Source organism: Carcharhinus amblyrhynchos, chromosome 3 (genome assembly GCF_965287045.1).
Source record: "Carcharhinus amblyrhynchos chromosome 3, sCarAmb.v2.hapA, whole genome shotgun sequence".
Lineage (NCBI taxonomy): Eukaryota > Metazoa > Chordata > Chondrichthyes > Carcharhiniformes > Carcharhinidae > Carcharhinus > Carcharhinus amblyrhynchos.
Genome location: NC_137326.1, coordinates 111916730 through 111931986, shown reverse-complemented (window position 1 = coordinate 111931986; position 15257 = coordinate 111916730). Strand labels below are relative to the sequence as shown.

At 43.9% G+C, this 15257-nt stretch overlaps 1 protein-coding gene across 3 annotated transcripts in view; it reads left to right on the top strand.

Moving 5' to 3' along the window:
- Window positions 1-1273: 1273 nt before the first annotated feature.
- The window catches only part of atp11b (ATPase phospholipid transporting 11B), a 165331-nt gene continuing 151347 nt past the window's right edge, over window positions 1274-15257 (top strand). For all 3 annotated transcript variants that reach the window (XM_080185740.1, XM_080185739.1, XM_080185741.1), the window contains exons 1-2: window positions 1274-1385; window positions 7838-7954. In XM_080185740.1, the coding sequence (XP_080041866.1) occupies window positions 1359-1385; window positions 7838-7954 (144 nt within the window). In that variant the 5' untranslated portion in view covers window positions 1274-1358. The remainder of the gene's footprint in view (window positions 1386-7837; window positions 7955-15257) is intronic.

Here is a 15257-nt window from a genome sequence, read left to right as displayed (position 1 = left end):
TTGGCAATGCTAAATTGCCCCTTACTGTGAGTTAGAGGGATTAGCAGTGTAAATATGTGGGGTTACAAGGATAGGGCCTAGATAAGATGCTCTTTTGGTGCATCGGTGCAGACTCAATGGGCTGCATGGCCTCCTTCTGCACTGTAGGGATTCTATGGTAAATTGCCCCTTCATGTCAAGGAGATTAGCAGGGTAAATGTGGTTATGGGGATAGGGTCTGGGTGGGGATGCTCTGTTGGAAAGTCAGTGCAAACTGGATGGACCGAATGACCTCGTTCTGCACTATAGGAATCCTAAACACATTTCTTTTCACTCAACGCCACCTTGCACACAGGAGAGATGGTGTTGGGGAAGCTATGCCGAAGACCTCCTGAAGAACACTCCTTAGAATTTACCATTTTGACCAAACTTTATGGTCACCTGACTTAGTCTCTCCCTCTCTATGTATGGCTGAGTGTCATCTCCTGGATTCAGAACCAGGATGTGGAAGCATTGGGAAGGGTGCAGAGGAGATTTACCAGGATATTGTCTAGTATGTGGGAAGGTCTTATGAGGAAAGACTAAGGGGCTTGAGGCTGTTTTCATTAAAGAAGGTTAAGGGGTAACTTAGTAGAGGCATATAAGATGATCAGAGGCTTAGATAGGGTGGACAGTGTGAGCCTTTTTCCTCAGTTGGAGCGGGCTAGCACAAGGGGACATAGCTTTAAATTGAGGGGTGATAGATATAGGACAGATGTCAGAGATAGGTTCTTTACTCAGAGAGTAGTAAGGGTGTGGAATGCCCTGCCTGCAACAGTAGTGGACTCGCCAACATTAAGGGCATTTAAATGGTCATGGGATAAACATATGGATGATATTGGAGTAGTGTAGGGCTTGAGATTGGTTTAACAGGTCGGCACAACATCGAGGGCCGAAGGGCCTGTACTGCGCTGTTATGTTCTATGTTTTATGTCCTCCTCGGGAAGGCGCTACATCAATGCAAGTTGTGTGGGGTTTTTTTGTCCCCATGACAATAACCCCGCCCCTCCACACGCGCCGGAAGTGTGGTGACATCACGGGGAGGCTGTTTCCGGTGTTGTCAGTGTGTATGTGTGTGTCGGGGGGAGGGAGAGGCGGTAGGGCTGTTGTTGATGATGATGATGCCGGTTCGGGACTGAAGCTCAATTCCCTGTCACTGAATCCCGGGGACAGGAAAGCAGCTGAAACCTTCTCCCCCGTCTTCTCCCTCCATCAGCAGCGACCCCCTCCCCCCCCCCCCCCCCCCGCTCCTCCGGGGGAGGCGGCTGCAGCCGGCCGGCCGGCTTGGCAGGCTGTCGGTCGGTCCCTTTCTCCCTCTGCGCCGGCCTGCTGGAAGCACCATGATCCGCTGGATACGGCAGCAGTTGGTAGGTGGAACCGCCGCCTTTGTGTGTTTGTTAAAGCCGAACCTCTGAGGAGGGGAGGTGGTGGTGAGAGCCGGGGCTGCAGGCTGGCTGTGATCGGACGGTGATGTGCTCTTTCCTCCTCACTTGTGTGTCTATGTGGCGCTGTTTGGTATGCGGCCAGGCTGTGTGGGCCGGAAAGTTGGCAGGGCAGCTGTTTTGTCAAGCGGTGGGTGGGACTGAAATAGCTTCACACTCCAGATTCTGAGTTCCTGGTGCTGAAGTTTCAGCAACCGATGTTTTTTTTTGTTGTTTTAAGCTAGAAAAACTAGATAAATTTAAAACTGAAATTGTTTAACCAGAGTTTGATGATGATCTCTGTCGGCCGCTCGAGTTGGTTTTCCACTCTCATAAGTTACAGCACTAGTTGATCTGTCTGTCACTTGGAATTTTTCCTTTAACAGACTAGGGACCCATTTCGCGGGGCTCCAGATTAGTTTTCAGAAGTTTCTTTTTTTCTCTCGCCTGTCCTGTACGCACCATCGGCTAAGCTGTTCACTCTTAGTGCACTGTGTGACTGCTGTCACTTCCCAGCACTTGAAGATATCAAAGCCGCGCCCAGCAGAGATGGAATGAAACTGATGATGTTGCGTGATTGATTGTGGAAATCAAAATGACCTTCACAGTGTGTTGTAATCTTCTAAGTAGGAAGATGTTGCTCCTCTGCAGGAAGTCTCAAACTTGCCAGCCAATGAGTTATTTTTTAATAAGAGAAAAGTTCTGTGGATGTTGGAATCTGAAGCAATAACAGAAAATGCTAGAAAATCTCAGCAGATCTGCCGAGAGAGAATATAGCCAACGTTTCGAGTTTAGATGACCCTTTGTCAGAGCTAATTTATTTTTGAAAATCCGTCAGTAAGTAAAAGCAGCAATTGTTGCACAGAGCAAGATCTCAGAGAGAGCAATGAAGATGAGAACAGGAGAAAGCTCTTGGACCTCTTGAGTTTGCACTATTCATTTAGATAATGGACGAACTATTTCTCCACTCCATTTACTTGCCTAACTTAGTCTCATATCTTTTAATATTATTGCCTGACAAAGATATTTTCCACCCTAAATTTCACAATTTTTAATTAGCCCAACTCAACAGTAATTTTAGGGGCAGTTCCAAATTTCCACTACTCTTTTTGTGCTTTAAGTTAATGTTTCCTTATTTGGGATTTGTGCAGCAGAGACAATAATTTTTCTCAACCCTCTTTAAACCTTTCATCTGAAACACTTCCATTAGATCACCACTAAATCTTCCGTACTCAAGGGAATACAAATCTGTCCCCTCAGTTTAACGCTTTCAGCCAATGTATCTTTCTAATTAATGAGGTAAGTGACTAACCTGTGTTATTTATGCTGATAGTTGAAGTAAATGCTGTCTGGGACATCAGGAAAACTGCCCTGATCTTCACGTAATAGCATGGGATTTATTATATCACTTCAACAAGCTGATATAATCTTGGTTTAATATGTCTTCTGAAAATTGGCATCTTGAATAATGTATCACTGCTTCAGTACAGCACTGAAGCACCATGTTGGATATGTGCTCAAATGACTGAAGTGGGACTTGTATTCATGATGGCCAGATGCAGAGGTCTGAATGCTGTCACTGAACTGTGGTCAGGAAGTATGGTATTTTATCTATGCTAATACATGCTCTTAATTTTAATATTTCAGGAGTACATAATATTAGGCCATCATAAATCATTTTGAAGTATTTGTAAGAAAATTAAACAACTTGCTGCTTATATAACACTGTTAATGAAGAAAACATTTCCATTATGCTCCACAAGAGCATAATCAGACAAAGTGCCTATCTGAATGAGAGAGGGAGATGTCAGGCTGCATGGTTAAAAGCTTGGTTAAGAAGCAGATTGTAAGAAGGGCCAAAGGAGTAGAGTGGAAAGAAATTTTGTTGAAAATCTATAATGGCTGAAGTCCCAGCTGTTAATGGTGGAGTGACAGTTGAAGCCAGTAGAGTTCTTAAGAGTTGTGGGGTCGATGCAAGTCAGTTACAGTTCTAAAAGGCAGAGTTCAGGGGAGATTTGACCATGAGGGTTTTTTAAAAAAATCAATGCATTGATAAAAAGAAGGTTGATATAGGTCAGCATTTATGGTTGACTTAGTTTGGTTTGGGAGTTGAGCAGCAGATTTTTGCATGAGTTCACATTTGTGAACAGTTGAAGACTGTCCTGCCTTCAAACTCAGCTATTCTATTATTGACTGCCAGCTAGGCCAATAATAGAATAGCTGAGTTTGAAGGTAACAAAATCATGGTGTTTCAACGCAGGCTGTGAAACAGAGCAAGTGGTGGATGATAGAATGGAAGGAGTGGTCTTTGTGATGGAGAGAATAAGATTGGAAGATCAGCTCACGATTAAATAGATGCTAAGTTGGAAGTTGTTACTGAAGGACCATGATTTTGGATTTGATGTCTAGTTACAGGAAATTGTGGTTTGTTCAGAACCGGATGTCAACAAGTACCCTGATGAGAGGCAGTGAACAGATCAAGTGAGATGATGGTTAAGTAAAACTGGGTGTTATCTGCATACTTGTGGAATCCGGCATCTATATTGGAGAAGAAATATTATCAATTCAATGATTAACAGTAAATCTAGATTGAGTAGTTTGTTTATTAGATACTGTATAAATGTGCAAAATAGTGGTGTTTAGATATGTTGTTTGAAAGATTCTGATTTGAAAGGATACAAAGTCCTATCAAAGGAATCATCCTTGTGCTGCTAAAGACATAGCAAAGGTCATGGCTTCGTTGGTTGAGAAACCTTTCTCTATTAGCTATGCTAAGTGAGTGCAAGTTGTTGTAGTAGTAAAGCAAGAAGCAATGTGAGTCATGATCATAATAGCATAGAAGAAAGCAAACAGCCTATACTAGCTCTCCTTCAATTCTGTCACCCACCACCTGCTTTGTTCTGTCTTCAATGGGCTGCTGTTCCTTTTCCAGTCCATCATGTCTACCTCTCAGGATTCTATATTTTTCAATCAATTTGCCTCTTACACTTCTAATCTCTAACAGGCAGATACAAACCTCGCCTGTTCAACCTTTTCTCATAAGATGGCTTGCCCATTCCAAGTATTAGTCTAATAAATCTTCTGTAAAGTGTTTTCATGTATTTACATTCTTTCTTAATAAGGAGACTACTTTTGTATTCAACTCCCCTCTCAATAAACAATAATTTTCAGCAGCTTTCCTAATTACTTGCTATACCTGCATACTAACCTTTTGCTACTCCTGCACTAGGACACCCAGATCCCTTTACATCTCAGAGCTCTGCAATCTCTCACCATTTGATTTTATTCTTCCTGTCAAAATGGACAATTTCACGTTTTCCCACATTTAGACTCTGCCAGATTTTTGCCCACTCACCTGACCTACCTATATTTGTAATTTTCATATGTTCTCCTCACAACCTACTTATCTTTATGCCATCAGCAAATTTGGCAACATACCTTTGGGCCATTCATCCAAGTAACTTATAAATTGTAAAAGGTTGAGGTCCCTGCAGTAATCCCTGTGGCACGCCATACGTTTACATCCTGTCACTTGGGGTGACTCGTTTATGCCTACTGTTTGTTTCCTGTAAGCTAGCTAGTCTCTAGCCATACTAAAATATTACCCTCACTATCATGAGCTTTTACTTTCTGCAGTAACCTTTGATGTGCACTTTATCAAATGCTTTCTGGAAATCTCAATGCAGCCCATCCACTGGTTCCCCTTTATCCACAGCATATGTTAATCCTTCAACAGATGCTGTGGATAAAATAGATAAGGATGATTTCCTTTTCAAAAAGCCATGTTGATTCAGCCTAATAACCTTGAATTTATCTAAGTGGCCAGCGGTAATGTTGTTTGTAACAGGGATACTACTATCTACTACTATACAGAGATTAGCACTGCTACCTCAGCGCCAGGATCCTGGGTTCAATTCCAGCCTTGGGTAACTGTGGAGTTTGCACATTCTCCAGGTGTCTGCATGGGTTTCCTCTGGGTGCTCTGGTTTCCTCCCACAGTCAGATGATATGCAGGTTAGGAGGATTGGCCATGCTGAATTGTCCCATAGTATCACGAGATGTGTAGATTAGGGTGATTAGTGGGGTAAGTGCATAAGCTTAGGGCCTGTGTAAAATGATCTATTGGAGAGTCAGTGTAGACTCAATGGGCTGAATAGCCTCCATTGCACTGTCGGAGTCTTGTGATAATAGCTTCTTACATTTTCCCTGACGTGTTATGTTAACTGGCCTGTAGTTTCCTGCTTTGTGTCACTTTTTTGAGTAATAGTCCTTGTACTATCAGCTAATGGGAAGTTTTTCCTTGTCAGCTTCATCTAATCTTGTCATGGTCCTATACTGTTTGATCAGATCTCCCCTTCAACTTGTTTGTTGCAAGGAGGAAAAACTTGCACTTCTCCAACCTAGCCTCATAGCCAAAATCCCCCCTCCCATCCCTGTAACCGTTCTGGTAAATCTCCCCTGCACCTTGTCAAGAACCCTCATGTCCTTCCTATTGTTCTGGCCACCACACAGGATCTAAGACTCTAGTTGTAGCCTAACCAGAGCTTTATAAACATTCAGCACAACTTCCCTGTTTTTTGTATTTAAAGCCTCTGTTTTTGAACATCCCATATCATTCGTGTGTGCAGTTCCAGATTCTCTGTTCTTGTATGCTTTTGGAGCCTTGTGTTGCCTCTCCCCATTCTTTCTGCCAAAATGCATTTAGTCTCACTTTTATTTCATAATTTCTATCTGCCACTTAATCTGCCCGTTCTGGTTGCGCAGGCACAAATGCAATCATGATTAAGTCGATTTCAGTCCACTGCAAATATTTGCCATGACTTACTAAAAGCATTCAGCTCCCTGTATAATAATTTTATACTTTTTTTTTTGACAATATAATTGAGAGTAATTTATGATCTGACCACCAGTTAAAATTTTTAAACCCTGAGCTACCTCACTTAAGCTAAGCTGCTTTTTTGTGATTAAATACTTTTTTTAAACTTTACGTAGTTGAACTCTGGCTAAACTCCAAAAGCTCAGAGGGCTTCCCAGCACCTTTTTTACAGACCACAGAATTATTGATAAAACTGGCCAGATTGAGGAACATCTCTGCCACATTTCTTTTTCCATTTCAGCATTAACTGCTTCTCTAAATTTCATTTCTCCTGAGCTCTAACTATGCCATCCTACGTGATCTTCCTTCTCCTCGTATTTTCATTATTGCTAATGTACATGATTTGTTTTATAATTCTGCATTTATATTGCAAGACTATATCTAAAAGCTCCTATTTGAGCCCTGTACATTTAAACATATATGGTAATCAGGATTAACTTCACAATCTCCCACTCTTCCGAACTACTGTAGAACTTCTCACTTGTGCGTTTCTTTTCTTTTCCATTCCAAAGGCAATTAAACAGTAATGGAAACTTTTCACTAGTTATTTGGTAAAGGTAGTTCTCTCTCACTCCTTTAGCCTTTATGCTGCTTCTGAAAGCTGACCTAACCAGCATACATTTCACAATCCTACCACGATTCTAACTCATCCAAAACTGTGCTGTCCATTTATTATGCACTGTCCCACTCATCCCTCATTTGTATACTTGTTGACTCTTCCAATTTTGGTCTACTAAGCGTTCTTCTTTCTGCTCTTAAATTGTGTCAATCTCACACTTGAACCATTTGAACTGAAAATTAAATACCCCTTCCCTTGCTCTGGATCTCCCCACTTTTAAAATGTTACCAGTCATTTAGATCTTGGAGTCACCTGCCCTATTCTTGCATCTTACTCCTTACAATACCTGGTTGAATCTATTTTATTGTTTCAGCTTCAACAAAACGTACCTTAAGTATGGTCAGTGGTTTCCACTTGCTTTTTCTAAGATTAGAATCATAGAATCATAGAATCCCTACAGTGCAGAAGGAGGCCATTTGGCCCATCGAGTCTGCTCTAACGACAGTCCCAACCAGGCCCTATCCCTGTAGCCCCATGTATTTACCCTGCTAATCCCCCTGACACTAAGGGGCAATTTAACATGGCCAATCAACCTACCCGAACATCTTTGGATTGCGGGAGGCTGAAAGTCCTGTTCCTGTGCTGCACTGAAGCCAGAGCACCTGGAGGAAAGCCACACAGACATGGGGAGAATATGCAAATTCCACACAGTCACTCAAGGTCGGAATTGAACTTGAGTCCCTGGTGCTGTGAGGCAGCAGTGCTAACTACTGCTACCACGATTCTACCTTTTATTGGGTATGGTTTGCTACTTTTCCTACAGTTGTAAAGTGCCAGTGTAAAGTGATAGTACTGTTTATTCAGTAAAACATGGAAATTATTGATTATTTACATGGTGAAATTTCTGGTTTTTACTGATGTAATATAAAGTGCATCCAGCAACAAATTTATTTTCTTTTTCAGGGATTTGATCCACCACATCAGAGTCCCACGAGGACTGTTTATGTTGCCAATCACTTCCCGTCGCATAGCAATTTTGTTCTTCAAAAGTTTCCAGACAATAGGATGATATCATCCAAGGTATGTCAATGGGGTGCAAGTGACATCCACCCCCCCTAGACTGGCTAACTCTAAGGGTCAGGGACAAGAGGGGGCTGCTGGGAGGAGGAAGGGGGGTGAGGAGCGGAGGCCTCAGCCTCTTAATCTGCATAACAGGTTTGAGGTTCTTGCTTCCAGGCTGGATGAGAACAAGGCAGGTGAGGTTGGTGAGCAAACTGCACACGGTACAGTGCTGCAGCAGGACATAGGCAAAGAGAAAGGGAAAAGGAACGTAGTAGTGATTGGGGATAGTGGGGTGAAGGGTATTGACACTGTCCTTTGTCACAATGACAAAGTGCACAGAAGGGCGTGTTGTCTGCCTGGTGCTCGGGTCCGGGATGTCGCAGCTGGGCTGCAGAGGAACCTGGAGTGGGAGGGTGAGAATCCGGTCGTTGTGGTTCATGTGGGTGCCGGCGACGTAAGCAAAATGCAGACTGAGGACCTGGGGAGGGAGTATGAAAAGCTGGGAATGGAATTAAAAAGTAGAACCGACAAGGTGGTTATCTCTGGGCTACTGCCTGAACCGTGTGCAGATGGGCGTAGGGTTGACAGGATTAAGGAAGTGAATGGGTGGCTCAGGGATTGGTGTGGGAGGAATGGGTTTGAATTTATGGGGCATTGGCACCAGTATTGGGGTAGGTGGGACCTGTTCGGGCGGGATGGGGTTGGTCTGAACCGTGCTGGGACCAGAGTGCTGGCGAATCGAGTAAAGAGGACTGTAGACAGGGCTTTAAACTAATTGAGGGGGGGAGGGTGCGAGGGTAGGTGACCTTACGAGGTCTAAAGTTAAGGAGAGTGTACATGTAAGGGAAGAGGCCGAGGATGTCCCAATAATAGAGGGAGTAGGGGGCGTGAGTATAGTTGGTGGCGTTGTGGCAAATAGGGTCCAGGTGAATGCTGGGATGAAAGCACTTTATCTGAATGCACGAAGCATTCGGAATAAAGTGGATGAGCTGGTGGCGCAGATCGACACAAATGGATACGATCTGGTGGCCATTACAGAGACGTGGCTGCAGGGTGACAGGGACTGGGAGCTGAATGTACAGGGCTATCAAGTGTTTAGGAAGGATAGGCAGGATGGAAAAGGCGGGGGGCGTAGCTCTGCTGATTAAGGATAGCATCACGGTGGTAGCAAGGGATGATATTGGAGCCAAGGAGCAGAGGGTGGAATCGTTGTGGGTGGAGATTAGGAACAGCAAAGGGAGGAAGACGCTGGTGGGTGTCGTCTATAGGCCTCCGAATAATGATCTGGAGGTGGGGCGGGCTGTTAACGCGCAAATAAGTGCGGCATGCAGGAATGGGACGGCCGTAGTTATGGGGGATTTCAATCTGCATATTGATTGGTCGACCCATGTTGGACGTGGGGGGCTCGAGGAAGAGTTCTTGGAATGCTGCCGGGATAGTTTCCTCGAACAGTGTGTGTTGGAGCCGACAAGGGAGCGAGCTATCTTGGATCTGGTGCTATGTAATGAAGCGGGTAGAATTAGGGACCTTGTGGTGAAGGATCCTCTTGGGGAGAGTGATCATTGTATGGTGGAGTTTCTGGTGCAGATGGAGGAGGAGAAAGTGGGTTCCCGGACACGCGTACTTTGTTTGAATAGAGGGGAGTACGGTAGGATGAGAAGAATTGGCGAATGTGGACTGGGGGAGCGCGTTGGAGGGAGGGTCTGTTGAGGAGCAGTGGAGGATCTTTAAGGAGATCTTTCTTGGTGCTCAGCGGAAATTTATTCCGATGGTCAAAAAGGATAGTAGGAGGAGAGATAATAAGCCGTGGATAACGAAGGAGGTGAAAGAAAGTGTTAAACTAAAAGCGGAGGAATTTAGAGTAGCTAAGAGTAGTGGGCGAGAAGAGGATTGGGAGAGGTTTAAATGTCAACAAAGATTGACAAAGAAGTTGATAAAGAAGGGTAGGAGAAACTATGAAGCTGGGCTAGCGCTTAATATGAAAAAGGATAGCAAGAGTTTTTATAAATATATAAAAAGGAAGAGGCTGGCTAGCGTGAATGTTGGTCCTTTAGAGGATGAGAAAGGGGACCTAGTGGTAGGGGATGGGGATATGGCTAAGGTATTGAATAACTTTTTTGTTTCTGTCTTCACGGAGGAGGACGTGAATAATTTGCCGGGTGTTAGCGATGGAAAGGTGGTAGGACTGGAGGGTCTTAATGACATTACTGTTACTAGAAAGGCGGTGCTCGACAGACTGGAGGGGCTGATTGTGGACAAGTCCCCAGGACCGGATGGAATGCATCCGAGGGTTCTGAAAGAAATGGCGGAGGTGATAGTGGATGCCTTGGTGGTTATTTTCCAAACGTCTCTGGATTCCGGGGAAGTGCCGGATGATTGGAAAACGGCTAATGTTACGCCGTTGTTTAAGAAGGGTGCCAGTCAAAAGGCGGGGAATTATAGGCCGGTTAGTTTAACGTCTGTGGTAGGTAAAATGTTAGAATCTGTCATTAAGGAGGAAATTGCGAGGCATCTTGAAGGGAATTGCTTGATAGAGCAGACGCAGCACGGTTTCATTAAAGGGAAGTCGTGTCTGACAAATTTACTGGAGTTCTATGAGGGTGTGTCTACGGCGGTGGATAGAGGAGAGCCGGTGGATGTGGTCTTTCTAGATTTTCAGAAGGCGTTTGACAAAGTGCCTCACAAGAGGTTATTGCAGAAGGTCGAGGGACATGGAGTTGGGGGTAGGGTTTTAGCGTGGATAGAGGATTGGTTGTCAAATAGGAGGCAGAGAGTGGGGGTCAACGGGTGCTATTCGGATTGGCGGATGGTGACTAGTGGAGTGCCCCAGGGGTCGGTGCTGGGGCCTCAGCTTTTTACCATTTATATAGATGATCTGGAGGAGGGAACGGAGTGTAGAGTGTCGAAATTTGCTGATGACACCAAGATTGGGGGAATGGCAAATTGTGCGGAGGGTGTGGAGAGTCTGCAGAAGGATCTAGATAGGCTGGGCGAATGGGCCAGGAAATGGCAAATGGAATTTAATGTTGGCAAGTGTGAGGTGGTCCACTTTGGTAGGAAGAATGGTAGGAAGGACTATTACTTACGGGGCGAAAAACTGCAGCAGGCGACGGTGCAGAGGGACCTCGGGGTCATTGTGCATGAGTCGCAAAAACCCAGCTTGCAGGTGCAGCAGGTGGTCAGGAAGGCAAATGGGATGCTGGCCTTCATAGCGAGGGGGATTGAATATAAAAGTAGGGAGGTCTTGCTGCAGCTGTATAGGGCATTGGTGAGGCCGCAACTGGAGTATTGTGTGCAGTTTTGGGCGCCGCACCTGCACAAAGATATTTTGGCCTTGGAGGGAGTGCAGAGGAGGTTTACTAGGCTGATACCGGAGTTGAGGGGGTTGAGCTATGAGGAGAGGCTGAATAAACTGGGCTTATACTCGTTACAGTTTAGAAGAATGAGGGGAGATCTCATTGAGACGTATAAGATGATGAATGGGATGGATAGGATAGAGGTGGGAAGACTCTTCCCGCTCAAAAAAGACAGTAGGACTAGGGGGCACAGCCTCAAGATAAAAGGGGGGCGGTTTAGAACGGAGTTGAGGAGGAACTTCTTCACTCAAAGGGTGGTAAATCTCTGGAATTCTCTGCCCGTTGAAGTGGTGGAGGCTGCCTCGCTAAATATTTTTAAGACGCGGGTTGATGGGTTTTTGATAGGAGAGGGGATTAAGGGTTATGGGGAGAGGGTGGGAAAGTGGAACTAAGCAGCGACAGATCAGCCATGATCTTATTGAATGGCGGGGCAGGCTCGAAGGGCTGGATGGCCTACTCCTGCTCCTATTTCTTATGTTCTTATGGAGGGATTTAATTCAGCTGGTTTGTTCCATAATGCCTGATTCTTCAAATACTTATCAGCATAGTGATTTATAATTAATAGGAAATTTAACTTGTGTGATTATCTTGGAGAAGCCAAGTTTTGCTATTATTGGTCAGATGCTTCCTGTGTAGCTGCAGTAATTAAACCATTTACGTTAATACAGTGCCTTTAACATAGTAAAACATCCCAAGGCAATTCACAGGAGTAATTATCAAACAGTAAAATATTGGACAGGTGCCAAAAGTTTGGTTAAAGAGCAAAGTTTAAAGAGCTTCTGGGAGAAAGGTGGAGAAGTTTAGAAAGGCAAACCCAGAGACCTAGGCAGCTGAAGGCACGACCGCCAGTCCTGGAGCAATAACAATTCAGATTGCACGAACCTTTAGTAGCACAGAGACCTGGGAAGATTGTAGGGGCAGAAGGGCTGGTAGTGGGTGGGGGATGCAGTGGTAGTGAAACCTTGGAGAGATTGAAAAACAATGATGAAAATTTGAAAATCAGGATGTTGCTGGACCAGGATTGTAGGGTTGGGGGCGATAGCAGCAGTATGCAGGAACAAAACTATGTTAATTAAAGTTGTAAAAATGATCAGAAATATTGTAAGTGAGCATATATGCAGGGCTGTTTCAGTTAAACTCGGATCCAAGGCCACAAGTACAACACTTAGAGTTATTCGGGGGTGAGAAATGAGTTTTTCTTCTGGTTTCCCTTTTTGTTTGGTTTCCTTTTTCTTGATCTTTCCCTGAGTGGATAATTAATATTTTTTATAACTGTTGCTGAATAATTTGTGGTTCCTTTTAAAATGAGATAAGTGGTTATTCGGTCATAAAATGATCAAAGAAAATATGCTTACGTGAAAATTCATGGCGTGTAAAACCAGTTGATGAATACGTTTATAATAGATTGTGATAGTTTAAATCTATGGTTGATTGATTTCGACCATCAGCTGTGATGCAGATTATGGAAGATATGGCAGATTTTACCAGGGATTATTATCTTCCATTATGAGATTTAAGTCGGACAGAATCCATGAAAACATAAACTTGCATGTACTTTTTTTCTAAAGTGAGTAGGCCTAAAGGCATTTTATATCCATTCTGGTATTAATAATGAGATTGTTGGCTTTTGTTTTGCAGTCTGGTTGGTGGATAGGTTCCCAACTTATTTCCTTTTTAAGGAAGTGGCAAAAACTTAAGCAAATACTTTAAACTGGAAGATCCCAGCACTGGCCAATGGCAAGCCACTTCCACCACCACAAAACACGCTGTAGGGGAGGGAGGGTGCGGCAAAAATCCAGCTCTTTGTTTGATTCTTTTGATTTGATTTATTATTGTCATGTATTAATATATAGTGAAAAGCATTATGCGCTAGTGTTACAGTCATAGCTAGGGTGTAGAGAAAGATCAACTTAATGCGAGGTAGACCCATTTGAAAGTCCGATGGTAGCAGGGAAGAAGCTGTTCTTGAGTCATTTGATATGTGTCCTCAGAATTTTGTATCTTTTTCCCAACAAAAGAAGATGGACGAGAGTATATCTGGGGTGCATGGGGTCTTTAATAATGCTGGCTGCTTTTCTGAGACTGTGGGAAATTTAGACAGTGAAAAATCCAGAAATGATAGGGAAGCAAAAGTTTAACCAGGATAGGGAACTTAAAGAAATCAGTGCAAGTTAAGTAAGAGTTGATGACTTGCATGCTGGGCTATGTAGTTTGAAGTTTCAGGATTCCATAGATTTTAGCTCAGTTCCATAGGACTGGAAGGTGGCAAAGATAATCCTGTTATTTTAAAAAAGGAGAAAGAGAGAAAACAGGGAAATATCGGCCAGTTAACCTCCAACAGTAGTAGTCAAAATCGTAGATCTATCATTAAGGATGTGGTAACAGGGCACTTGCACAATCATGATCTGGTAAATCAGAGTCAGTATGGATTTATGAAAAAGATTACAATAAATCTGTTCGATTTTTAACATAAGAAATAGGAGCAGGAGTAGGCCATCTAGCCCTTCGAGCCTGCCCCGCCATTCAATAAGATCATGGCTGATCTGTCGTGGCTCAGTTCCACATTCCCGCCCTCTCCCCATAACCCTTAATCCCCTCGCTTATCAAAAACCCATCAACCCGCGTCTTAAAAATATTTAGCGAGGCAGCCTCCACCACTTCAACGGGCAGAGAATTCCAGAGATTCACCACCCTTTGAGTGAAGAAGTTCCTCCTCAACTCCGTTCTAAACCGCTCCCCCTTTATCTTGAGGCTGTGCCCCCTAGTCCTACTGTCCTTTCTGAGCAGGAAGAGTCTCTCCACCTCTATCCTATCCATCCCATTCATCATCTTATGTCTCAATGAGATCTCCCCTCATTCTTCTAAACTCTAACGAGTACAAGCCTAGTTTATTCAGCCTCTCCTCATAGCTCAACCCCCTCAACTCCGGCATCAGCCTAGTAAACCTCCTCTGCACTCCCTCCAAGGCCAAAATATCCTTGCGTAAGTGCGGCGACCAAAACTGCACACAGTACTCCAGCTGCGGCCTCACCAATGCCCTATACAGCCGCAGCAAGACCTCCCTACTTTTATATTCAATCCCCTTCGCTATGAAGGCCAGCATCCCATTAGCCTTCCTGACCACCTGCTGCACCTACAGGCTGGGTTTTTGCGACTCATGCACAAGGACCCCGAGGTCCCCCTGCACTGTCGCCAGAAGAACGAGAGTTGATTTTATTGAAATGCAAAAGGTTCTGAAGGAGTCTAAAAGGGTAGGTGCAGGAAGGATGTTTCCCCTTGTGGGTGAATCAAGAACAAGGGGGGTGGGGAAGCATAGTTTAAAAATACAGATTTTCCATTTAATTTGGAGACAAGGAGGAATTTTTCCCTCTGAGGGTTGCTAGCCTTTGGAAATCTCTTCACCAGAGTGCAGTGGAGGCTTGATCACTGAATATATTCAAGACTGAATTACTAAAATTTTTATTGTTGAAGGAGTCAAGGGTTATGGAGGTCAAGCAAAAGAGTTTAGGCCATAATCAAATTAGCCATGGTCTTACTGAACGGTGGAGCAGGTTCACTTGGCCAAATATTCTACTCCTGCTCCTATTTGATATGATCTCAAAAAAAAAATTGTACTTACTTTTTTGCAGATTTAATCAGTGAGATGCCATTTGTGACCGTTTCATAACCAGGTGCCCACTTCGCTCATTTTAAATGGAACCAATCAAATATTTTGATAACCAGTAAGATGGATACAGGAGACAGTGAATGTAGCGATATTTGGATTTTCAAGAGGCATTTGATAGGATGCCACTCGCATTTGTGGCATAAAATTAGAACTGGTGGAATTTAATGTTTTTCGTGTTGATTGAGGATTGATTATGAAAACAGAGAATAGGAATAAACAGGACAGGGATGGCACAGTGGTTAACACTGCTGCCTCACAGTGCCAGGGATCTGGGTTTGATTCCTGGCTTGGGTCACTG